The sequence below is a fragment of the Ovis canadensis genome, chromosome 14 (assembly GCF_042477335.2).
Source record: "Ovis canadensis isolate MfBH-ARS-UI-01 breed Bighorn chromosome 14, ARS-UI_OviCan_v2, whole genome shotgun sequence".
NCBI classification, from domain to species: Eukaryota; Metazoa; Chordata; class Mammalia; order Artiodactyla; family Bovidae; genus Ovis; species Ovis canadensis.
In genome coordinates, this window is record NC_091258.1 from 69655864 (window position 1) to 69678858 (window position 22995).

The window sequence follows — 22995 nt, forward strand, 5'->3', positions numbered from 1 at the left end:
GCGATATTTATGTTTCTGAGTTCCTCTTGTGACTCGTCTGATGATGCTGAGACCTCCGTGTGCCTTCTGTCTTCTGATGCGCTTGGATCTGATCCTGCTGCAGCTCCCCCTGGCTCCAGGAGCTCAGAGCCCAACCCTCTGGGGGCCCAGCCACCCCTCTGCCTAGTGACAAGAGGCCTGGAAAGCACTGCCTCTGTGTTTTCAAGTGGGACTGTTGTGTCGCACGCGTGCCAGCATTGGGGGTTGTTGGTTTACCCACTTTTTGGGTAGCTTTAAGCTGAAAGGGTCCCCGAGTTGCTCTAACTGGCATTTCTTTCTCCACCAGTGGGAGACACTGCCCCGCTCTCTCTCCTGCTCCATGTGAATTCTGTCACTGATGCTTTCATGGGAAGTGTTCACAAATTAATTCGTAGCTGTGATCTCCTGCCAGTCATTTGCTGGACCATTTTGTTGTTATTTTTTTTTAGTAACCTGAGATCTGAGGTCTTTATCTGATTGCTTTCTTCTTAGGCTTTTTCAGCCACTCAAGCCGGCAGAGTTACTCTGTGGCATTTTCTAGTCAGTATCCAAGCTGGTGCCGGCTCCCTGGGTATCTGTCCCGGTTAAACCTCTCTTCTCAATCTTGGCTGTCTCTGGAGAGCGCAGTCACTGTTTTCTTTGGATTGATCAGGGTATCTGGGGATATCAAACGAAACCTAAAGGATTCTGTAGCATCCAATGCCCAGAACCTTCTGCTCAGCCCAGCCCGGCACCTCTTCCCTGCACTGGGGGGCAGCCGAGCTTTCAGTCTCCTGTGCTTGACTCTGTAGAAACTCCTTCCAGAAATAAGCAAGTCTATGTACACAGTTTTTGCAAAAATATGTTACCCCAGCTCCCCACCCCCACCCCACCACCCAACAGAAGTCAGGGAGGTTTCCGTGTCTGATACCGAGTGGTTCTCCTTGCACCTCGTGCCTGGCTCTGGGTGGATCCTGCTGGTCTGTCGATGGACGTTTGGGTGCTGCAGGGATCCCCGTGTGCCCGCTAGATTCCCCACTCGTTTGTATGGGACCCCCCCACCCCCACCTCCGTAGACCAGCCGCCCGTTCACATTGGAGGTTGGGAGCAACCCTTCCTGATGGCTCCCAAGCCCATCTCCAGCCCCAACTCCCCTCCAGGTTCTCCAGACCCCAGGCTCCTTCCCCTTGTGCCTCAGGGACCGGTGAGGGAGTCTGTCACCCAGGAATCTGGGTGGCGCTAGAAGTAAAGAATCCACCTGCAGGTGCAGGAGACATAAGAGACACGAGTTTGATTCCTGGATCGGGAAGATCCCTCGGAGGAGGGCACGACAACCCATTCCAGTCTTCTTGCCTGGAGAATCCCATGGACAGGGGAGCCTGGGGGTCTTCAGTCCATGGGTCACACAGAGTTGGACACGACTGAAGCGACTTAGCACACACACACACAGTTGGACATGCACAGTGAGTGGTGCCAGCCCCCCACCCCAGCCTCAGACCAGAGGGCTGGGCCGCCTGCCTATTCTTCCCTGCCTCCTCCCTTCTCCTGCAGCCGGACCAGTGTGCCCCGTCCAGGCCTTCCCCCTCGTGGAGGGCTTTCCGACCCAGAGCCGCCCCTGCTCCTCGGCTCCCCAGCATCCTCAGGACAGAGTCCCAGCCCTCAGCCTGGCCTGTGAGGCCCTCTGGTCTCTTCCTCTTCCGCTTCGTGAATCACGACCCCAGCCTTGGTTCCTGATTCACTTAGATGTCCCCAAGCCAGACTGCAGACACCTTCCCTCCTCTCCCACCCCCACACCCCCACCACTCCTCGTCCTGTCTCACACCTTCCTCTTTGTCCCCGTAGAGCTCAGCCCTCCCTCTCTCCCTCCTGCTTCCTCACCCCAGCCTCCTGACGTCGGCTGGTAAGGCAGGCACGAGCACCCATGAGGCGAATACTCAGTGGAGGGAAGGCCCCTCCCCAATTTCCTGCCCCACAGAATGCCGCCTGTTCCCTGGCACTGGGGAAACCCCTCCCCCCACCTAGGCCTTCATTCTGTCTTCTGGGTTATTGAGAACAGCTGGCTCAGCCATAAAGAGCCTGCCCGCCAGTGCAGGAGATGAGAGAGACGTGGGTTTGATCCTTGGGTTGGGAAGATCCCCTGGAGAAGGAAATGGCAACCCACTCCAGTATTCTTGCCTGGGAAATCCCATGGACAGAGGAGCCCACTGGGCTCCATGGAGTTGCAAAGAATTGGACGTGACTGAGCATACCCACGATAGTTTTTGGGCAAGTATCCTTTTAAAATAGATTAGTATAAGGTTGATTTTAGTATTTTTAAAGAATGTTTGCCACCCCAAGTTGTACATTGAATCAGGTAGCTTCTGGAAACAACTCTAGAGGTTTATTTATTTAGCCAGGCAGAGAGACCCCAGGTGAGGACCAGGGACCAATGTTTGGCTGTCAGCCATTCACCTTTGCAGCCACGAGGTCATGGTAGAGGAATCAAACTCAGTTGGCCCAATTCCTAGAAATAGGCTTCCCAGCACATTGTGTAAACTGAATCCCACTCTCCTGCGTTTCCCAAAGCACTGACACGGGTTCCATGACCACGCAGGAGAGAACCCACCCACCCATGACTGGAAAACACCCCTGCAGTTGGAGCTCTAAGCTGGCATACCAAGAAGCTTGCCGAGTATGATGTTTATATATTGGCTAGGCGTGGAAAAGTTTTTAATTTCTACAGAATTTTGCAAGTCCTCTCCTCTTCGCCCACTCCAGCCTCCCCCTCGCCCCCAGGCACTGTCCTCCTTTGGGGCCGCCGGTCCTAGTGTCTTTTAGAGCTGGGTTGCAGTTCTGTCTTCCGTCGGTAGGTGGCGATGGACGACCGCAGTCCGAGAGAGCCTCTCCGGTGATCGATCCTGGGGGCCTCTCGCTGACCCGCGTGGACCGTCTTGGCGGAGAGGAGGGCCCTACCGGGGGCCCCGTCGGTCCTCTGGCAACGCTGTCGAGGCTCCCTTGTGGTCTCCGTCCTGGCGGATGGCGGTCTTCAGGCACACCTGGCGCCCGTTTCCTCGTCGGTGGAGTCGGCGGTGGGTGGAGTCCTCCCAGCTGCCCGTGTGCTCCACGCCGCCTGAGGAAGCGAAGACAGCGGAGGGTCGGGGAGGAGAACGGCGCGGGAGGGCGGCAGCCCCCTCCTCACCAGGCTCAGACCTGAGTCGAGGGCTCAGCAGAGTCAAGGGGCCGATTTCCTCGTCAACTGCCCCGCCACCTACGTGCTGTGCGTCTTTAGGCAACTTGCTTCCTGCCTCTGAGCCCGTTCCTCGCTCCCCTGCACGGGGGGCCGGCTTGATCCCTCCAGGCAGCGTGCAGAGTCCCGGGCAGACAGGAAAGAGAGAGAAAATGGGTGTCACATAGGTGCTTCCAGCTCGGGGGGACGCCGTCTTGACAGCCCTGCCCCGGGATCCCTGGGGTGGCGACTCTGCCATCAGCGCAGAGCTTGGCAACCTGAGAGTGCCAAGGGCGGGAGAGGAGCCCTAGGAGCCCGCGGGGTGAGGACGCGGCGCTGGGCAGGGGCCTCCCAAGACGCAGAGATCCAGAGAGGGGAGAGAGGAAGGAGGCAGGAAGGTGGGAGAGATAGGAAAGAGCCGCTGGGGAGAGAGGGAAAGAGGAAGGTGAGGACGGCGACTGAGCGAAGAGAGGGGAGACGGAGGCGGGAGGGGAGGGGAGGCGAGAAGATGCAGGAGAGGGGCCGCTCAGAGGGGACAGCGGGGTGGAAACGCGGAACGGAGACCGAGGGAGGCCCCGAGGGAAGCTGGGCGGGGGGGGGGGGGGGGCGTGGAAGAGAGAGGAGAAGCCAGGTGGGGAGGGAGCTGTGGGGGGCAGGGAGGAGAGAGGGGAGGGGTGGGGAGGGGAAAGGAGGAGAGGGGAGGGGAGGGGGAGAGGGACAGGAGGGGCAGGCGGGAGGAGAAGAGAGCGGTGAAGGTGACGGGGCAGGGACAGCCCGGGCGGCAGGGAGAGAGCAGAGCGGAGAGCAGAGCGGTGAGAGGGAGAGACGGAGCGGGGAGGGAGGAGGCTGTGAGCAGAGGAGAGGCCAGCGGGGCACGAGGGGATGGATCGGGGACCCTAGGAGGAGGACGCGAGAGAAGGGGAGAGAGACAGGGCGGGGAGAGAGACGCGGAGACAGAGAGAGACAGGGAGGGGGGAGAGAGAGAGAGAGACAATGGGGGGGAGGGGGGAGAGAGAGGGAGAGAGAGACGGCGGGCGGGGTGGCGGGGAAGACAGGGCGAGAGAGACAGAAGAGGGGGGAGAGAGAGAGACGGGGCGGGGGAGAGACAGGGAAAGGGACAGAAGAGGGGGGAGAGAGAGACGGGGCGAGGGGAGAGACAGGGAGAGAGACAGAAGAAGGGGGAGAGAGAGAGACGGGGTGGGGAGAGGCAGGGAGAGAGAGACGCGGGGGGGGGTGGGGGTGGGCGGAGACAGGTAGAGAGAAGCGGGGAGAGAGGCGGCAGGCGAGGGGGGGGAGAGACAGAGAGAGACAGAAACAGGGAGACAGAGAGGGGGAGAGACAGGGAGAGAGAGACAAGGAGAGAGAGAGACAGGGGGAGAGAGAGAGACAGAGAGAGAGACAGAGAGAGAGACAGGGGGAGAGAGGGGGAGACAGAAACAGGGAGACAGAGAGAGATGGGGAGAGAGAGAGACAGGGGGAGAGAGGGGGAGAGAGAGAGACAGGGAGAGAGACAGAAGAGGGGGGAGAGAGAGAGACGGGGTGGGGAGAGGCAGGGAGAGAGAGAGACAGAGAGACAGGGGGAGAGAGAGAGACGGGGGAGAGAGAGAGGGAGAGAGAGACAGGGGGAGAGAGAGAGACAGGGGGAGAGAGAGGGACAGAGATACAGGGGGAGAGAGAGAGACAGAGAAACAGGGAGAGAAAGAGAGAGAGAGGGACAGGGAGGAAGGGAAGCTTTGCCACCTCCCGAGCGGTAAGGCTTGGCCTGGGTAACGATGAGCTGCAAACAGATGAACACGTGCAGCTGATGGTCCTGGGACCTGGCAGGACATGAAATGAATTCCGTAAACTGTGAAACATTCATCACAGGACCGTGTGTTCTGAGACAGGATAAAAATATCACCAGCACGTGGGGACACGCAGTCCCGCCCCATGGGTCAGCAGAGGGGCCTCCCTGCTGTGGGAGGCTGCGGGGCTGCCAACCCGCTGTGCGGGAGCAGGTGTGGGAGGGGGAGAGCGGAGAGGCAGCTGAGGGGAGGGGGCTGTGGGCAGCTGTCCCCAGGGAAAGCAGGGCAGTGCCAGGAGGGGGCGGGGATGGGGAGAAGGCAGGGGAGGGAAGCGAGGATGAGACCAGTGGAAAGAGGACCCGGGGAGGGACCTCCCCAGGCGTCCAGTGGCTGAGACCCCAGCTCTCAGTGCGGGCGGCGCAGGTTCAGTCCCTGGTCAGGGAAGCAGTCCCACCTGCTGCAGCTGAGTTCCCACGCATGCCGCGGCTGAGACTCGGCACACAAGAAGATGCAGGGAAAGCCGAGTGGGAGCGAGAGAGGACAGGGCGGGAAGGCAGCGGGAGCCTCGTGCGGGGAGATGGTGGGGAGAGCAGGAGAGGCTGCAGTGAGAGGCGAGAGCGAGTGAGGGTGCTGGCCGCTCAGTCATGACTGAGCAGGCTCTGACTCTTCTCCACCCCACGGACTTAGCCCGCCAGGCTCCTCTCTGTCCCTGGGATTCTCCAGGCAGGAACACTGGAGTGGGTTGCTGTGCCCCCCTCCGGGGGATCTTTCCTACCCAGGGGTTGAACCCTGGTCTCCTGCACTGCAGGCCGACTCTGTACCATCGGAGACACCAGGGGAACCCAAGGAGGGAGAGGAACATGGTTTCGAGAAGAGAGATGGGGCGGGCGAGGGAAGCAGCGTGTGTGTGTGAATTCAAGAGGACGAAACTGAGGATGGAGGGGAAAGGAGAGGTGAGAGGGACCTGGGGGCAGGCCTTTGTGGAGAGACGGACAAATGGACAGGAGGTAGAGACGGGTCAGGATGGGGAGCGGGAGGAGACGGCGGAGGAAGAGAGGCTGAAGAGAAAGGCCTCATCAAGAGGGTGTGAGCAAAGGAAACCAGCGTGGGGGAGATTCATGCAGGAAGGTGTGTGTGTCAGAGAAACTGAGGCAGAGAAACTGAGACAGAGGAGCAGGTGAGAAAGAGAAAAAAGATAGGGGGGCAGAGAGCATGAGGCACAGAGAATGGCAGGAAGGAGAGAGAGATGGGAGTCAGAGGGAGAGGCAGGGAAGAGAGACAGACCCCAGGAAAGAAGGGCCCTCAGCCAGGCTCACGGAGGGAGGGAGACACAGGCCCCCAGTGAGTCAGGACTCAGAGAATCACCCTCTTCAGAGCCTCGGTTTCCTCAGTTGCTTCCTGAGGTGGGGGAGGGGGTGGGGGAGCGCCAAGAAGGCGGCACCTGGAGGGGGGGGCCTAACCACCCGGCTTCACCACCAGAGGAAGAATGAGCACTTTCTACCCTGCCTTTCTCTCCTGGTCTCCTTCGTCCCTCCCCGCCCAGACAGTGGCTGTTATGACCCATATATTCTCCCCCAGTGAGGAAATCCAGTTGGAGCCTCATCGTTCATCAGTTGGCTTCACCCAGCACCACGAGGCAAATACGATGGGCCCTTTCTACAGCGCCCAGACCCCTTGTGTCTGGAAAATTGAGAGCTTCCCCTGCTGAGAAGGAAGAGGAACAGGAGGGGAGGGGGCAGGGGGAACACAGGATCTAAGGAGAGGTGGCAGTGTGAGTCGCCCAGCAGCCCAGCACGCAGTTGGTGCATAATTAGTGCCCCTTCCCTTCCCTTTTCTGGGGGAGAGTAAGAGCAGGAGGGGAGAGAAGAGGCAGCCAAGTGTGTGTGTGTGTGTGGGGGGGGTGGGACACTGTGCTTTTTGAAAAGCCTGGCACACAGCTGGTGCTCAATCAATGCCCACTCATTCCCTTCTTCAGGAGAGAGAAGCCAGGTCAGAAGAGAAATGAAGAAACCACCACCAAGGAGGAAAAACAGAGCAAGAAACAGCCTGAGGAGAGAGGGCCGGGGTGGCAAGAGCCAGGCATACAGTGGGTGCTCTTAACTGTTTGTTCTCTTCCCAAGAGAATGAAGACAGGAGGAAAAGGAGAGGAGAGAGGAAGCCCCAGCAGAGAAAATGGAAGCTGTGATGGAAGGAGACAGTGTAGGTAAAGCAGTGGGAATACAGTAGGCACTTAATAAATACCCACTCCCCTCCCTGGCTGCAGGGACAGAGGAGGAGGAAAGCAAGCCAAGAGGGTGAGAGAAGAGCGAGCAGGGCTTGCGAGGCAAGCCAGGACAGACAGACAGCTGATAGGAGCAGTGGCACACAGCAGGCACTCATACATGCCCAGTCCTGCCCCAGGAGAGAGCCAACGGGGCAGAGAGGAAGGGGAGAAGCTGGAGCAAGGAGCTGGGAAGAAGGGAGAAAATGAGGAAGAGGACATGCTATCGTGCAGGTGAAGTACACAGGAGGTCCTCAATAAATGCATGTTTTCTTTCTTGGAGGAGAGAGACAGCAAGAGGAAAAAGAAGGCACATGTGAAGCAAGCCTGGCCAAGGAGGTGACAGGACGGGGCAAAGGGTGGGGGCAACGGCAGAGGAGGCGGCGCGGGCGAATCATGGGGCAAAGAGGAGGCGCTCAGTGAATGCTGTTCCCTTCCCCAAAGGGCCTAGAGAGCACAGGAGGGGGAAGGTGGCAAAAAGAGGGGAGCAGGAAGAAAGAAGCGAGAGAAGATGAGCTGGGGGGCTGTTAATTGCCTGGTATACACGACCCCATGGATATGCAGTCCATGGAATTCTCCAGGCCAGAATACTAGAGTGGGTAGCCTTTCCCTTCTCCAGGGGATCTTCCCAACCCAGGGATCGAACCCAGGTCTCCTACATTGCAAGCAGATTCTTTACCAGCTGAGCCACAGGGGAAGCCCTGGTATACAGTAGGTGCTTCATAATTGCTTTTTCATCCCCAAGAAAGGGCAGACAGAGCAGAAAAAGGGGGAAGTCAGAGATGAAGGAACAGAGAGAGTCAAGGGGCAGGGGGAGTGGAGGGAAACTGCCAGGCACACAGTCGGTACTCCATAAATGCCCATTTCCTCTCCTGGCAGAGAGCAGAAAGAAGCACAGGACAGCAAAGACCACAGGTCAGTGGAGGAGAGAGGGCGAGAGGAGAGTGGAGAAAGAACAAGCAATTGCTTGGTATACCATAGATGCTCAATAAATGTGTGTCCCTTGCCTTGGAAGAGAGCAGAGAGCCCAGAAAGACAAGGAGAGGACAGAGGAAAAACAGGGGAGGAAGAGAGTGTGAGGAAGGGAGGGAAAGTGTGTAAACTGCCTGGCACACAGTAGGTGCTCAGTATATGTTCATTCCCTCCCCGAGGAGGAAGCAGAGTCAGAAAGGAGAGGAAATGGATAGAGAGAGAAGAAAGGAATTGGGGAAGAAAAGAGTGTAAGAAGAGACAGGGTTTGTAAATTTTCCCCAGCATACAGTAGGTGCTCAATACATGCCCATTTCCTTGCAGGAGAGACCAGGCAGTTCAGGAGGAAGGGAAAGGAAACTGGGTGGAAGGGATGGGAGAACAAAGAGAGTAGAAAGTGCAGAGAGAGTGTGTGGAAACTGCCTGGCAAACACTAGGAACTTAATAAATGCCCATCTCTTCCAAGGAAGAGAGCTGGAAGTTCAGGAAGAACAAACAGAGGGCACCGAGGAAGGGGCTCAGGGAGACAAGAGGGTGTCAGGACACAGAGGCATTCCGCATGCATCCAGCAGGTGCTCCATAAATGCCTGGCTCCTTCCCCTGCAGAGCAGAAAGCAGCCTCAAGGGGGTGGGGACCCCAGCAGGAAGAGGCCAGAAGGCGGGTGTAGGGGGGTCTGAAGATGGAGGCTGAAGTCAGGCTTTTGGTGGCCCCCGCCCCAGCTGCCCCAGGACCATGGAGTCGGACAAGGGCCCATTGTTTGGGGCCTGGCACCGCCTGGCGGAGGTTGGGGGTGACTACCAGCCCCGTCTGCTGTGTCTGGGGGACTCAGGCACTGCCTGCTGTCTGTCTGTCAGCCTCTGAGTCTCTGTGTCTGCCGCTCCGGGTCTTGCACCCTCACTGGCCCTCCCCATCTCTGAGTCCATGGCGCCCAGCCGGTCTGCCTCTGTCTCAGTCCCTGTCCCCTGCTGCCTCTGGGTGTCCCTCTGCACACATCTCTCTGCCTTTCTCCCCATCTCCTCCATCTGGCTCTCAGCCCCTGTTTCTGGTGGTTTCTCTGGGAGGCAGGAACCCTGACCCCAGCCCCGGGTACCCGGGATCAGGGCCCGGGGCGGTGTTGCTGAGCTCAGAGGTGGAGGGGTGAGAAAGGAAAGAAGGCGAGAGGAGTTGGAAAGGTGAGGATAGACACAGCTTTATTCAGCAGAAACCGCAGCAGAGGCCCCAGGGCGGCTCCATCCGGGGCGCTGGAGAAGGGAGGTCAGAGAGAGGAGAGAGAGACGGGAGAGGCAGGAGAGATGGAGAGAGACGAAGGGAGTCAGACAGACAGGGGAGACGGGAGAGGGGTGGGCAGAAGGGTCAGAGAGGCAGAGAGAAGGGCTGGGCGGGGGACAGAGAGAGAGAAAGCGAGAGAGCGGGGAAAGCCACGGAGACAGAGAAATGGAAAGAAAGAGGGCGGGCACTTCCCTGGTGGTCCAGGGGCTAAGACTCCGGGATCCCACTGCAGGGCGTGCCTGCTGGATTCCCGGTCAGGGAACTGAGAACCCGCCGGCTATGCGGTACAAAGGAAGAGAGAGGGAGAGAGAGAGATGAAGAGAGAGGAGAGAGCCGTGGGAAGACAAAGCTCAGAGAGATGACGGGGGAAGAGAGAAAGAGAGAAGGACAAAGGTGGAGTCGGGGACGGGATGAGGAGAAATAGTGGGGGCGCGGGTCCGAGATGCGAAGAGACGGAGAAAGGCAGAGGGAGAGAGACGGGCGCCGCAGGGAGAGAGGAGAGAGCTGGAGAGAGGGGCAGCGCCGAGAGGATGGGACGCGGGGAGGCAGGAAGGAGCGCGGCCCCTCTCACCTGGCATCGCCGGCGGCCGCCCCACCCCGGCCCGACCGCGATTTAAGGGGCGCCCCGGGGGGCGGGGCCGCACCCCCACGGCCTTATCTGGCCAGACCCGGGTTGAGATAGCTAAATCGGGCCTCAGCTGTCGGCACCCGGCTCTCAGGGGGGCGCGGGACAGCTGTCACCTCCCCCTGCACCTGCCGCCCCCTCCCCCTCCTGCAGCCCCTCGGGCACTGAGACTCCCGGTGGATCTGCCTGGGCCGCCCCTAACGGGCCATCAGGGATCCCTAGCAGCACCCCACCACCACTTGAAGCTCTGGGACCAGCGTGGCTGGGCATCCTGGGACAAGGAACAGGCTTGTGAGAAGCGCGGGAGGGCGGTGAGGGGGGCTTGCAGGGTCAGCAGGTGGGGGCCAGAGAGGCTGTGTGGAGTGGTCCTGCATCCACCCTAAGGGGCAAACAGTAGGCCCTCAATATGTGCACCGGCCCAGCCTGCTGGTGCTCTAGCCTGTGCAGAGCAGGAGGGGTTAGTACTTGAGGTGGGGCTGGGAGTAGGAGGAGGGTGGCTACCTGGACCCCCATGCCCCTACTCATCCCCATCCCCCAGGGTCCCACCCCCCTGCCCTGAAGGCTCCCGCTCCTCAGACCATATTAGGCCACAGCGGAGAAGGCACCTGGGAAGATCACTCAGGCCAGGAATAGAAACACTCAGGGAGCCCCGCCAGGCTGTCTGGGACCTGATGGGACAGGCGACAGGCACAGTGTGGGGGTGGGGATTGGGTCATAGAGGGCCCAGGGAGACAGACAGACAGAGGCTGAGAGAGACACACCCGGAAAGAGAGCCCAAGACAGGGGCACCAAGCAGGGGCCAGATCAGAGACTGGGGGGGGGGTAGTGTGGGCACCCGGGGGGACCCCTAGAGTTGGGGTGTCCTGGGAGCCGGGCAGTTTTCCTGCACGTGCTGCTTGGCCGTGTTTCATATTTATACGTTTGGCTGCTCCAGGTCTCACCTGTGGTATATGAACTCTTAGTTGCTACATGTGGGATACAGTTCCCAACTGGGGAGACCAGGGATTGAACCTTGACCAGCCCCCACTCCTTCACCCCACTACATACCCCCACTGGCATTGGGAGCCTGGAGTCAGCCACTGGACCACCAGGGAGGTTCCTTGTGCAGCTTGACTTTTCACGTTTACCAGTTGCCCTTTGACCTCTGAAGCTTTGGGAGCCAGAATCCACCAAGCCCGAGTCTCCCCATCACCATGGGCCATTGCATCCTGCCAGCATTTGCTCCCCGCATTCCTCCTTGTGTCCCCCCACCCCCTTGGATGAATCTACTGTGTGGGTGGAGCACAGCCTGAGGCAGGGGCGGGGAGACACCCTGAGCTGGGGCCCTGCCTGCCTCTCCCTGCCCACAGCCTCCCTGTGCCTCTGGGTCCCTCATTTCTGCTTGGCACCTAGTGAGGTGCCGCACGTTTGCCTCCTTCTTGTGCTTATGCTCACGCCTCCTGGGTCAGGCCCATGACCCCTAGAGCCATCTCCTGAGCCCCTGACCCTGGTCCTCTTCTGACATCAGCCAGCCTGTCATACCCCTTGCATCCCATCGAGGGCAGTGTGCCCCCTGCAGCTGCTTGACCCCGGGGTCCCTCCTTCCCTGCCCGCTCCCTCACCCCCACAGCGTGCCCTGACCCTCTTGTCAGTTCTGTTCTGCCCTCAGGGTCCTGGCTCAGCCCCCTCCTGGGCCTCCAGCCTGCCCCCATGTGGCCCCAGAGAGGTCTTTCTGTATCCAGGACTGATCTGCCCAACCCCTGCTCACAGCCTCGCCCTGGGTCAGGTCCAACTGCTCTTGGAGGCTCTGTGGGCAGTGGGCCTGCCAGGATCTACCTTTATCTCTAATCACCTCCTCAGATAGATACAGGAGAAATCTCCTCCCTTAACATTCCAGGTCTCCTTGGGGGCTGTTTCTAATTCTGGAATGGCCCTTTCCCACTGGCTCCCTGGAGAGGGCCCCCCCCACCCCCCAGCCTCCTAGAGCCAGCCTTGCCCAAGACCCCTCAGCGCAATCAGTTAAGAATCTGCCCGCAATGAGGGAGACCCAGGTTCAATCCCTGGGCTGGGGACATCCCCTGGCGGAGGATCCGGCAACCCACTCTAGTATTCTTGCCTGGAGAATTCTAGGGACAGAGGAGCCCGGCGGGCTGCAGTCCATGGGACATGACTAACACTTTTTTTCACACTTCCAGCTCCTAGAGGCTGCCTGTTTCCTGGCTCGTAACCCCCTCTTGTCTTCAGACACCCCCAGCCCCCCACCCCGAGCCTCCCATATAGCATCTTCATCACCCGTCTCTCTCTGATTCTCCTCTCGTGTCTCTCTTCCATTTTTTTTATTTTTTTATTTTTTGGCTGCACTGTACCGTGTGTGGAATCTTAGTTGCCCAACTAGGTACTGAACCTCCTCCAACCCTGCAGTGGAAGCGCAGAGTCTTAACCATACTTCACCACCACGAGGGAAGCCCCACTGCCTCCTTCACTTTTAAGGACGCTCGGGATTATACTGGGCTGACCCAGACCACGCAGGACAATTTCCCGCCTTTGAGGTCAGCGGATTAGCCAGACTCACAGGTTCCTGGATAAGGTCTTTTGGGGCCACGACTGACAGTTGGCGGACAAGCTGGGCGTCGAGAAGTCAACCCTCGCCTTCTCCGTGGGGCTCATCTCCCAGTACACTCTGGCCTGCACCGATTTGTTTGTTCCTAGTCTCCCCCTTGCGCCTTCAGAGGGCAAGGATTTGCATTGCTTTTCCCCTGTGCGTCCCCGCCCCACCCCCATGAGGAACCTGAGGCCCTGAGAGGTGAGTGCGTCGCAGGAGCCTAACCCGCTTAGGTCTCTCTGATAAACTGAAGGAGAGGGGTCCCCGGTGAGACACGGGCCAGACTGGGAGCAAATTACCGGGTTTATTGAGGCAGCAGCGGCAGGAGGCCGGGCAGGGGGCGGGGCGTACGGGGCAGGGGGCGGGGCCTCCGTTGGGTCCACGAGGTTCCTGCCCCGGCCCCAGTACTTGCTCGGAAGGCTAATGTGGTCGTGGGAGCCACTCCAGACGGGCAGCCGTGGGCCCCTCCTCTTGGGGTCAGTCTGCCTGCAGCCAGGAGCCCTGCTCCTCCACCTCCTTAGTTACCACCAGCAACACCTCGCACAAGCCCTGAGCCAGTGCGGCCGCCAGGAAGGCCCTGCGCGCAGACATGGGGAGTCTGACGGCCTGGCGGAGGTTGGGTGGGGAGCGGGGAACAGGCCGCCTCCCCGTGGCCCCCGGCCCTGGAGCCGCTCCCCCCACCCCTCACCTGACGCCATCCTCGTCGCCCAGCACCTCAGGCGCCCGCAGCTTGGAGTCCAGGTTGTAGTAGACGCCGTCCACCTGGCGCAGGGCCACCCAGTGCCGCCGGCGCAGGGGCAGGGACAGCAGCCCCAGCGAGACCGGCGAGGGCAGGTTCAGGATCAGTCCCAGCACCTTGGGCAGCGCCAGCTGGGACAGGGGCCTGCGGGCGAGGCGGGGACGCTGCTGTCAGAGCCCCGACCCTGGGCTGGTGCCCTCTGTATGTGGGGCCCAGGCTGGTAGTGGTGGTGGGAGCCCCAGCCCACCAAAGGACTCACCTCCATTAGCCCACCCTTTGCTTCCTTCCACTTACCTGCTGCCCACCCACCCAGACCTCCTAGTCAGCCACCCACCCAACAAGTCACCCTTCACCCTCATCTGCCTGACCATTTGTTACCCACGCATCATGCACCCACCCAGCCAAGCCCCAAGCACCACCTGCCCAACAACTCTTCCATCCACTCTCTCCCCATCCACTCCTGACACATCTACTGCTGATACTATCCATCATCCATCCATTACGCACCACCCACCCATCCAAGCCTCCCAGCCATAGAACAGTCACCCACCATCCATGTTCTTCCTTGACCCATTCATCCACCCACTGATGCAATCAACCCGCAGCCAGCCAGCCAGCAGCCCAACATCTCCACCACCCACCCAACTCTTCATCCGCTCTTTCCATTTGTCCATCTTGGATGTTTGGTATCCACTGCCTATCAACTGAGGGCTTCCCAGGTGGCTCAGGGGTAAAGAATCTGCCTGCCAATGCAGGGGACACAAGAGATACGGGTTCAATCCCTGGGTTGGCCTGGAGCAGGAAATGGCGACCCACTCCATTACTCTTGCCTGGAACATTCCATGAACAGAGGAGCCTGGCGGGCTACAGTCCATGGGGTCAGAGTTGGACACGGCTGAGTGACTGAGCACGTCACACATACCAATGATCCATCCTTTATCTATCACTCACTCAACCACCCATCCATTCATATAGCCCATCACCCATCCTACCCATTCACCATCCACTTACCCATCAATCTGCCAATCATCCATCCATCAGCTCACACCCTGACCGTCCCTTTACCACCTCCCGAGCCCTCAGTGGGCCAGCCACCCGTCATCCATCGCTGCAAACCCTCCACCCATCTGCCCCTTCCTTCCTCCTTCCCATCCACCCGTCCCCTCCCTCTGCTTCGTCCCCCACCGGCCACCGTCCCACCACACCCACCGCGCCCAGCTCAGCATGCCTGACGCAGCATTACGGCCCGCACCTCCTTCGGTCCCACCACACGGCAGCCAGGCCCTGCCCCTGCAGGGCAGCCATGATCACGTTGACGTCATAGTTGCCGGTGCCCAGGAGGCTGCGATGGGGGTTCAGCCGGGAGTCTGGGGCCAACCTGAGTGGGAGGTGATCAGGGCCTCCTGAGTTGGGGGTTCCTGAGAAGGCATCCCCCTCCCTCACAGAGCCAAAGCGTCCCAGGATCCATGAGTCATCCAGCCATGGATTCTTCCCTCTCTTCAACCCTTTGCCGACTCATCACCCCCAGCCATGTTCCTCCTGTCCCCCACCCACAGCTCTGCTCAGGCCTTGCCCTCCTCCTCCTGGACCCTCACCAGCTTCCAATCTCACCCCTCCTGGGGGCTCCTTCTACACCCAGCACTGCCCCTGCCCCAGCCGTCCCTGGCACCCCCGTCACCCCAGGAGAGAACCCCAGCCCCCAGCTGTCCCTGGCAGGATCTGGGCCCTGCTGGCTTCCTGGATCCATGCCCACCCCATTCCTCGCAGCCACCTGACCCAGCGCATCTCCTGTGCTCCTGCCCCCCGCCTTCTCTCCAGCTGTCCCCCAGCCCACTTGTCTCTGGGCCCCGCCTCCTTGAGACAAAGGCAACTTTGTTCTGTCTCCGGGCCTTTGGGGGGCAAGGCAAGGGGAGGGGCGGGAGAGGGGGAAAGTTGTGTATTCTTCCTCTGTGTATCTGTTTCCCTGGCTTCCCTTAGGGCAGGGGCTCACAGTGGACTCATCTCGGAGTCTCCAGCAAGGCCGAGCCATGAAAGAGTTGATTGATTCCTGTTCTGAATGATGGGAGGGGGTGAATACATTTTAAAATAATCAGTCTGAGGGCCTGGGACTGGCCTGAGGATGGCAGGGGTGGAGGCATGGGAGGGCTGTGAGCAAGAGATGGGGAGAAAGGGTCATCTGGGGGCATAGGATCACATGGGGGACTGACTGGAGGGGAGAGACTGGAGGCTGAGGGGAGGGTCCAGAAGGCAGTGGGGCCAGAGAGGAGCAGCTCAGGCAGAGAGATAACAAAAAAGTGATGTTTGAAATCCTGAATAGTGAGGCGGCACACTCCAGGCTGCCAAGAAGAGAGAGCCGTGCCAGGCAGAAAGAACAGCCTGTGCAAAGGCCCAGAGGCACCATGTGGGGCTCATTCAGAGACTAGAGGGAATTTGTCTGGAAGCAAGCAGTGAGATACGAAGCTGCAGAGACGGGTGGGGCCACGGCACACAGGGTTTTGGTTATCAGGCTGGGCGCGGAGCCTTGGGGCTTCTGCCAGGGGTGCTGGGGGAGCCCTGGGAGTGGGGGAGGGCAGGTGCAGTGCGGGAGCCCTGTGTAGCCGGGACTGAAGGAGATAAACCAGAAGCTGGGAGGCGGGAAGAGAGTGAGGCTGAGGGCCTAGGTAAAAGGCTGAGGTCAGCGGGGTGAGCAGATGCCTGGGTAACATCTCGGTTTCTGAGTCCCGGAGTCCAGCAGGGCAGGGGATGGGGCAGCAGAAAGCCGCAGGGCTCTGCCCCGGGCCTTGCTTTGCTCTGAGACCCAGGTGGGTGTCCCCGCCTCCGTGAGCCCTGCTTCTCCAGGGGTTGGGGTGGGTGATGGTCACCTCTTGCAGATCTCATCGGCAGCCTCCTGGCTGAAGAGCTGCTGCTGCAGGACGTTGTTGAGGGCATGCACGGCACAGAGCTCCAGGCGTTGCCGTTCGTGGTACACGGAGGGCGGGCTTGGCTGAGCTCCTGGGGCCTGGGACATGCCGTCCTCGGCTCCTGCTTGGAGGGGTAGGGGGAGAAGGTGCTTAGGAGTCTGGGATCTGGAAGCCGAACCTGCCAGCAGGCCCTCGGGGGCACCGTCATTGAGTGGGGGCTCGGGCAGCCTGAGGAGCCCCTGACTCTGGCGATCTCCTGGCAACAGAGTACCTCCATTCCCTATTTCTAGGAAAAAAGCTCTCTCTTCTCTCGCTTAGCAACAGAGGACCACTCCCCCCGCCCCGGCCCCCGCCACATCCCTAAGTGAATGGGTCCCTGTGGTGGTCACCTAGCAACAGAGAACTCCCCTCCCCTGTCCCTAGGTTAACAGGCCTCCTCTCTGGTTACTTAGCAACAGAGGAGCCTCCTCGTACCCCTCCTCGCCCCCTACTAGGTAACCAGGCTCTCCTCTGGTTACTTAGCAATAGAAGAAGCCTCCTCCCCGTCTCTAGGTAACAGGGTCTCTTCTGGTCGCCTAGCAACAGAAGGCTCCCCCCTGTCACCAACCAACAGAGTTCTCTCCTCTTGTCACCTGGCAACAGGGCCCTCTCCCCGGACACCGAGTAACAGAGCTGTCTCCCCGACCTGTACCCCAACCATGGCGCTCGCCCGCTCCGCGGCCTGGAAATGCCCCTCACCCCGCCTGCCTCTCTGTTCCCCCAAACCGGGGGCTCCCGCATCCCCCCGGGCGGCGGCTCCGGGCTCCGAGAGCGCTGGACGGGCGGCACCGCGCTGACTGGGCAGGTGGGACGGACTACAGCTCCCGGCGGCCCCCGCGAGCCGGACTACGATTCCCGGCGACTCCGGCGAGAACGAGAGCTCCTCACGGAACGTCCGGGCAGTGTGGCCCGGAAGTCCGCTGTTGCCCCGAGAACCCGGGACTACAACTTCCGTCGGCCCTTCGACGAGTCCCGGAAATGTGCCCTAAATCGGTCCTCTCCTCACAGTTCCACGCCTCCTGCTGCTCGGAAGCTTCTGGGAAACGTAGTGAGGAGGCTCTCGCGATAGCTTCGAGGGGTGTTACTTCCCTGTACGTCCGTTCCCTGGGCTGGCGTCATGCCTAGCGTGACGACGCAGCGTGACGTCACGGAAGGGAAAGTGATCAGACAACCAGACCACGCAGGGAGAAGAGCGTCCAATGTTTACTGAGACCAGAGGGATGTATGGGGACACTGAGGCCAGGGCAGCAGTGGGTCGGTGGTGGTGGGAGGTAAATAATGAGATGAGGAAGTCCTCTTGGGAAGGGGGAGGCTTCTCAGCAGAGATGGATCCCCGGCTTGGAGGGGAGCTGGCAGCACCCTGCGGGGGAGATACGGGGAATGAAAGGCTAAGCCAGAGAGATGAGGAGAGACAGACACCTGGAAGAAGGAACAGGCCACCGTGGGGACGGAGAAAGACTTAGAGGGAGGGACTGAGACTCAGAAGGGAACAGAGACCCAGAGAGGGGGGCCAAAACCTAGAGGAAGAGGGATAGACACCTGGCGGGTGGAGAGACTCACGTATGTGCTAGAGTCCCCAAGAGACAGGGACACAGAGGCTGGGAGAGGAGACTTGGAGAGAGAGAGAGAGAGAGGGATCTATAAAGACAACGTCGTGGAGAAGAAGGTTAAGGAGACTCAGAAATAAAGATCAGTCGACAGAGACGGAATCAGAACTGCAGACTCAGAAAGCCTGAGACTCAAGCTCCGCCTGGGGCTTGCAGAGAGGGGCTGCTAGTGCCCAGGAGGAGCCTGGCCGTACCCACGAGGCTGCGCCAGAAGGTGGTGACGGTGGCAGAGCCGGTGACAGCGCCTGGCTCTGCGGGGTTCTCTCTGTGCGTGTGCACAGCGAAGGTTTGCCCTGTGGGGCCCGGGGGTCCGCTCAGCTCCACATCCACCACGTGCACGTTCTTGAGGCTAGGGCAAGCAGGGTGGTCAGTCTAGCTGGCCTGGCCCCAGCGCAGACCCCTACTCAGCTCCGCTCACCTGAAATCAGCCACAAGCACCCCAATCACACGGTCGAAGCCCAGGCTGGGGGCGGCCAGGGCAGCGGCCGCCATGGTGTTGGAGTTTCGGGGGGCGTGGGGGCAGAGCCCGCGAACAGGGCCTTCATAGAGCACAGCGCGAGGCCCCGTGCTGCGCATCGTAGCCAGGGGTCCCTCGAGCCGGAAGCCATCGGGGTGTGTGGTCATGGTGACACGGAGGCTCTGAAAGTGAGAGCTGGGGTCAGGGAGCCTGAGCGTGCCTGTTGGCCGCCTCTCATTCCCGGGGAGTGCAGCGGGCCCGCACCTGGAGGCCCCCGGCTTCGTCCAACCTGGTGATGTCCTCCGCGCCCCACAGGGCCCCCCGGGCCACGAATACAGCGTGGCCCCAGCGATGTGAGGCTTCCAGGAGCTGCCGCTCTGTGGCCTGGTCACCCAGGGCTGAGGGGGACCCCACCTGGGGCAGATGAAGCGGGGAGCTGAAGTCAGGAGACGGATCCCACTTTAGGGTGGGGTGGCGTCAAGGCGGAAGAGGCGGGGCTCACCAGGAGATTGGCGTAGCGCAGGATTTCTGCCCCAGATTCCTGGATTATTTTGGGATGGGCCACTTCCACCACAACGTCAGGGTGCCTGGGAGACGGGAGAGAGGCGGGGAAGGCCTCGAAGTGGTATTGGATCTCCCCCTGCTCCCAAGGTTCCCTGACTCTGTGGAGGCCTGTCATGTTTCACTCTGGCCTGGGAGGGGAAAGAGGATGGAGACTTGTCCTGTTTCACGTTTGGGTGAGCGAGGACCAGAGAGGGTAAGGGCCTTGCCTGAGAGCGCACAGCACCTAAAGGAGGCCAGAATAAGAGTTTCAGAGAGTCCTGCTCTCTCATGGCGAGGTCACTGACCTCTCCCCGAGAGCAGCAAGGTTCTGGAGCTGGAGGGAAGGGGGTACACTCCCCGCCATGCGTCCTGCGTCACGGTTCCAGACAAAAACAAGTTCTAGGCCCAGTTCCGGTCCCTGAGTCAGCAAGTGGGAGACCAAGGACTGTCCTGGGGAGAAGCAAAGAGACTGAGAGAGGGGGCACATGTACCCAGAGAGAGGGGAACAGGGACTCAGGGAGAGGGGACAGAGACACAGAGAGAGGGGGCAAGGACCCAGAGAGGAGGACAAGGACCCCGGAGGGGACACCAGAACAGGTGGGGGGCAGAGAATCAGGAGTCGGAGGACAGAGACCCTGAGGGGCCGGAGCCCCCCAGTGGGGAGTGGAACATGCTTAGGCAGAATCAGCCAGGCCACAGATCAAGACGGAGATGAAAGGAATGTTGGTGGAGGACACAGGCTTTTGAGGCTCCAGAAAGGGCCCTGAGGGAGAGGCCCCGGACAGTCAAGGACTCACCGAGGCGGCCGTAGCCCACTATCCCCACCTTCCTCGGGACCCTGTCGAGGGCCATGCCCTTGAATTCAGTGGTCTGCATCTGAGCTCTGCTGCCTGCTGCCCGTCTCACGCCACACACGAGGTTTGGGCAGCGGCTGATCTTTGGACTCTGACCCTCAGTCCTCTCCTGAACCTTCCCCCTTCCCTGCGGTGGCCCAGAGGCGGGGGTAAGGGGGTGCTGCATGGGGGCAGAAGGAGGATCCTGGGGATGGTGTGCAAGATGGTTTGGGGTTCTAGGACCCTGCGTTGTGTGGCCCCCACCCCCCCCCCCTCCTGCCATCTAGCCTCTTCTTTCTCTGCATCACATCCTCCTGTCTTCCTGCTGATGTGGAAAATTTCCTCTGCAGTCCCCCGCCGGCCAGGTTGTCATGGAAACTGCATCCTGCTTGGGTTGGGGGTAGAGAGGGTTGGGAGCAGGGGAGAGGAGATGGTGACGCTGGATGGACTCTGGGCTCTGTTTGTCTCCTTGCTTCTGCATTTCCAGTCCCCATCCTTGCCCCACCCCAGCCACCACCAGTGCCTTGGCACCCAGGTTTCTTGTCAATGTTCCTCCTCAGCATTTTCCTCCCTTGGTTCTGTGTCTCCATCTCGTGTCTCTCTCTCTCCCATCACTGTCTGTCCACCTTTTCCTGGCTCTCCATCCCTCCGGCTCCCACTCCTGCCTCCTCTGGGCTGGCTACCATTCTGTCCCCAGCTAGGCCAGGCCCTCATCTCCCGCAGAGTCCGAGGGAGGCCTGGCCTGTTCATGCCCGTCTCCCCACAAGGCAGCAGGGGCAGGAGTTGCATTCATCTTAGCCTCAGCGACCCCAACGCCCCCCAGCTCCCATGGAAGGGGTCCATTCCCGCAGCCGCTCTCCAAGCCTGCCTCCCGCCAGTCTGCTCATCCTTCTGGTCACCTTGACTTCTCACCTTTTATCCTCCCTGCCCCCAGCCACGATGCCAGCTTATATCCTCACTCCCATGCCCGCCCCTCTCTCGCCACCTCCCATGGCCAAGGAGGAACTTGTGAGGCCTGGGGAGGCCCCGAGTGACCCCCCACCATGAGGCCCTGCCACTGCACCTCGAGGGTGCCTGGCATCAGAAATGGCGGAAATGGCGGAGGCTGCGGCACTCTCGGCTCCCTGCCCCCAACCACCACCTGGTACCCGCTGCAGGGTTGCCATAGCAACCAGGATCGCCCGAAAGAGGATGAGAGAAAAAGAGAGCCTGAAACGGGGAGCGAGGGAACCAGGCATCGCTCGAGAGGAGAGAACCCAGCAGACAGGCCAGACAAATAGGGCCGGGGACCCCAGACATGTTGCAGCAGAGGCAGCTGCCAGGGGTGATAAGGGAAGAATTTGCTCTAAGAGCTCCAGGTGGGGGAGAGATAAGATTCTGTGGCTCAGAAACAGGCAGGGAGGAGGCGGAGGACCAGGAACATGGACCCAGTCCAGGCCCTCTGGGAGCACACTGGGCCTGGGTGGGGTCCTGGGGGCTTCCAGCCCTCCTCACACCTCACTTGCAGTTGTTGGATGCCACGGGGCCCAGCTGTCCTGTGCATGCACCAGGCCTGCCCTGTTCGCGGACCAGGGTGGGCGCAGGGGAGAAAGGCGGCTGAGACCCGAGCCGCTGCTGGGGCCGAGCCCCGTGTGTGAGCAGCAATGTCTGCCCGGAGCAGTGCCTCATCCTGCTTCCACTGGCCTCTGCTCGTCTTCACAGCATGCAAAAGCTGCCCTGGGGGACCCTCTGGAGGTTGAAACGCTGGCACCTTGGCCTCCTCCAGCCCCACCAGCATCTGCCCGCTGGCCTGGCCAACCTCTGTCGTTTGCTCCCACTGGCTGGCTCTTGTCTCTTTGAGGACTCTGTGTGCGGCCCCTGCCCTCCTGAGCTACAGCCTGCTAAATCACTTCAATCGTGTCTGACTCTTCATGACCCCATGCACTCTAGCCGGCCAGGCTCCTCTGTCCATGGGCTTCTCCAGACAAGAATACTGGAGTGGGTTGCCATGCCCTCCTCCAGGGGATCTTCCTCAACCAGGGATCCAACCCACGTCTCTTGCATCTCCTGCACTGGCAGGAGGATTCTTTACCACTAGTGCCACCTGGGAAGCTACAGCATAGCCCCTGTCTACTCCCCTGGCTTGGACTCTGCCTCGTGCCTCTGAGTTAACCAGGCAGAAGTGCAGCCCCCTAATGCCCAGCAGGCCCCAGCTGCAGTTTGAGCACGCTTCATGCCCCTCCTTCCCTCCCCTGCTGGCTTTCTCCAGAGGCAGTGTCTCCAATGGGTTTGCAGTGGAGACGGACCCTCTCAGGTTTGGCTCTGTGATGAGCTGAATTGTGTCCTCACCTCCAGAAGCTGTGAATATGACCTTAGTAGGAAATAGGATCTTTGCAGATGATTGAGATCATGCTGGAGTCGGTGATCCCCAATCCAATGTGGCTGCTGTCTTCATAAAGAAGGGTTCCCAACTGGCTCAGTGGTAAAGAGCCTGCCTGCCAAGCAGGAGACACCGGTTCCATCCCCGAGTTGGGAAGATCCCTAGCAGGAGCGCGTGGCAACTCACCCCAGTATTCTTGCCTGGGAATTCCCACGGACAGAGGAGCCTGGAGGGCTACAGTCCATGGGGTCACGAGCTGGACATGACATAGGGACTAAACAACAAGCACCTCATAGAAGGCGGGGGGTTGAGCACAGATGCAGAGGAAAGGTGACGTGGAGAAATGGGAAGAATGGCCTGTGGAGACTGGGGTGACAATGCCACCAGTCAAGGAGCATCTGGGGCCACCAGAAGCCAGAAGGGGCGGAGAAGGACCCTTCCCTACGAGGGAGCACGGCTCTGCCCCTACCTTGACTTTGGACTCCGAACTGAGACACTCAATTGCTGTGGCTGTGGTACCTTGAAAGGGCAGCCCCAAGAAACAACCCCCCTGGATTCCTGTTGTGAGGTGGGAGGTGAGGGGAGAGGACCCCAGAACATGCCTCCTAAGAGGGGCAAGGAGATTAAGCACGATGCCAGGTGCGCTGGGCGGCCCAGCCCTTCTCTGGGGCCACAGGGGTGAAAGGGCAAGGGTCTAAGAGCGCCTGGAGGCGCCAGCTCCCCACTGACCTTCCCAATGGGGCCTGGAGTTTTCCTCTTCTCATTCAGCTGCCCACCCACGTTCCCTTTTTTCTCTCTCCTCCATGTTTCCATGACCAAAAAAAAAA

At 60.2% G+C, this 22995-nt stretch overlaps 2 protein-coding genes across 8 annotated transcripts; both read right to left on the reverse strand.

The window, feature by feature from the left end:
* Window positions 1-12976: 12976 nt before the first annotated feature.
* On the reverse strand, window positions 12977-17544 carry JOSD2 (Josephin domain containing 2). 2 transcript variants are annotated; one of them, XM_069551415.1, is made up of 5 exons: window positions 17069-17544; window positions 16292-16451; window positions 14683-14808; window positions 13380-13574; window positions 12977-13268 (listed from the first exon to the last, which is right to left on the reverse strand). In XM_069551415.1, exons 2-5 carry the CDS (start codon window positions 16435-16437, stop codon window positions 13169-13171), a joined length of 567 nt encoding a protein of 188 aa, XP_069407516.1. In that variant the 5' UTR covers window positions 16438-16451; window positions 17069-17544; the 3' UTR covers window positions 12977-13168. The 2 variants fall into 2 exon arrangements, with proteins under 2 accessions (XP_069407516.1, XP_069407517.1); XM_069551416.1 differs by having other exon boundaries at window positions 16292-16454.
* Window positions 17545-17550: 6 nt separating this feature from the next.
* On the reverse strand, window positions 17551-19934 carry ASPDH (aspartate dehydrogenase domain containing). Of its 6 annotated transcripts, XM_069551364.1 has the most exons (7): window positions 19774-19923; window positions 19282-19426; window positions 18936-19020; window positions 18698-18847; window positions 18395-18615; window positions 18171-18325; window positions 17551-17729 (listed from the first exon to the last, which is right to left on the reverse strand). In XM_069551364.1, the coding sequence occupies exons 1-7, from the start codon at window positions 19850-19852 to the stop codon at window positions 17686-17688; spliced, it is 879 nt and encodes a 292-aa protein (XP_069407465.1). In that variant the 5' UTR covers window positions 19853-19923; the 3' UTR covers window positions 17551-17685. The 6 variants fall into 6 exon arrangements, with proteins under 6 accessions (XP_069407465.1, XP_069407466.1, XP_069407468.1 ...); XM_069551365.1 differs by lacking the exon at window positions 18698-18847 and having other exon boundaries at window positions 19774-19934; XM_069551367.1 differs by lacking the exon at window positions 19282-19426 and having other exon boundaries at window positions 18936-19125.
* Between the last annotated feature and the right edge of the window lie 3061 nt (window positions 19935-22995).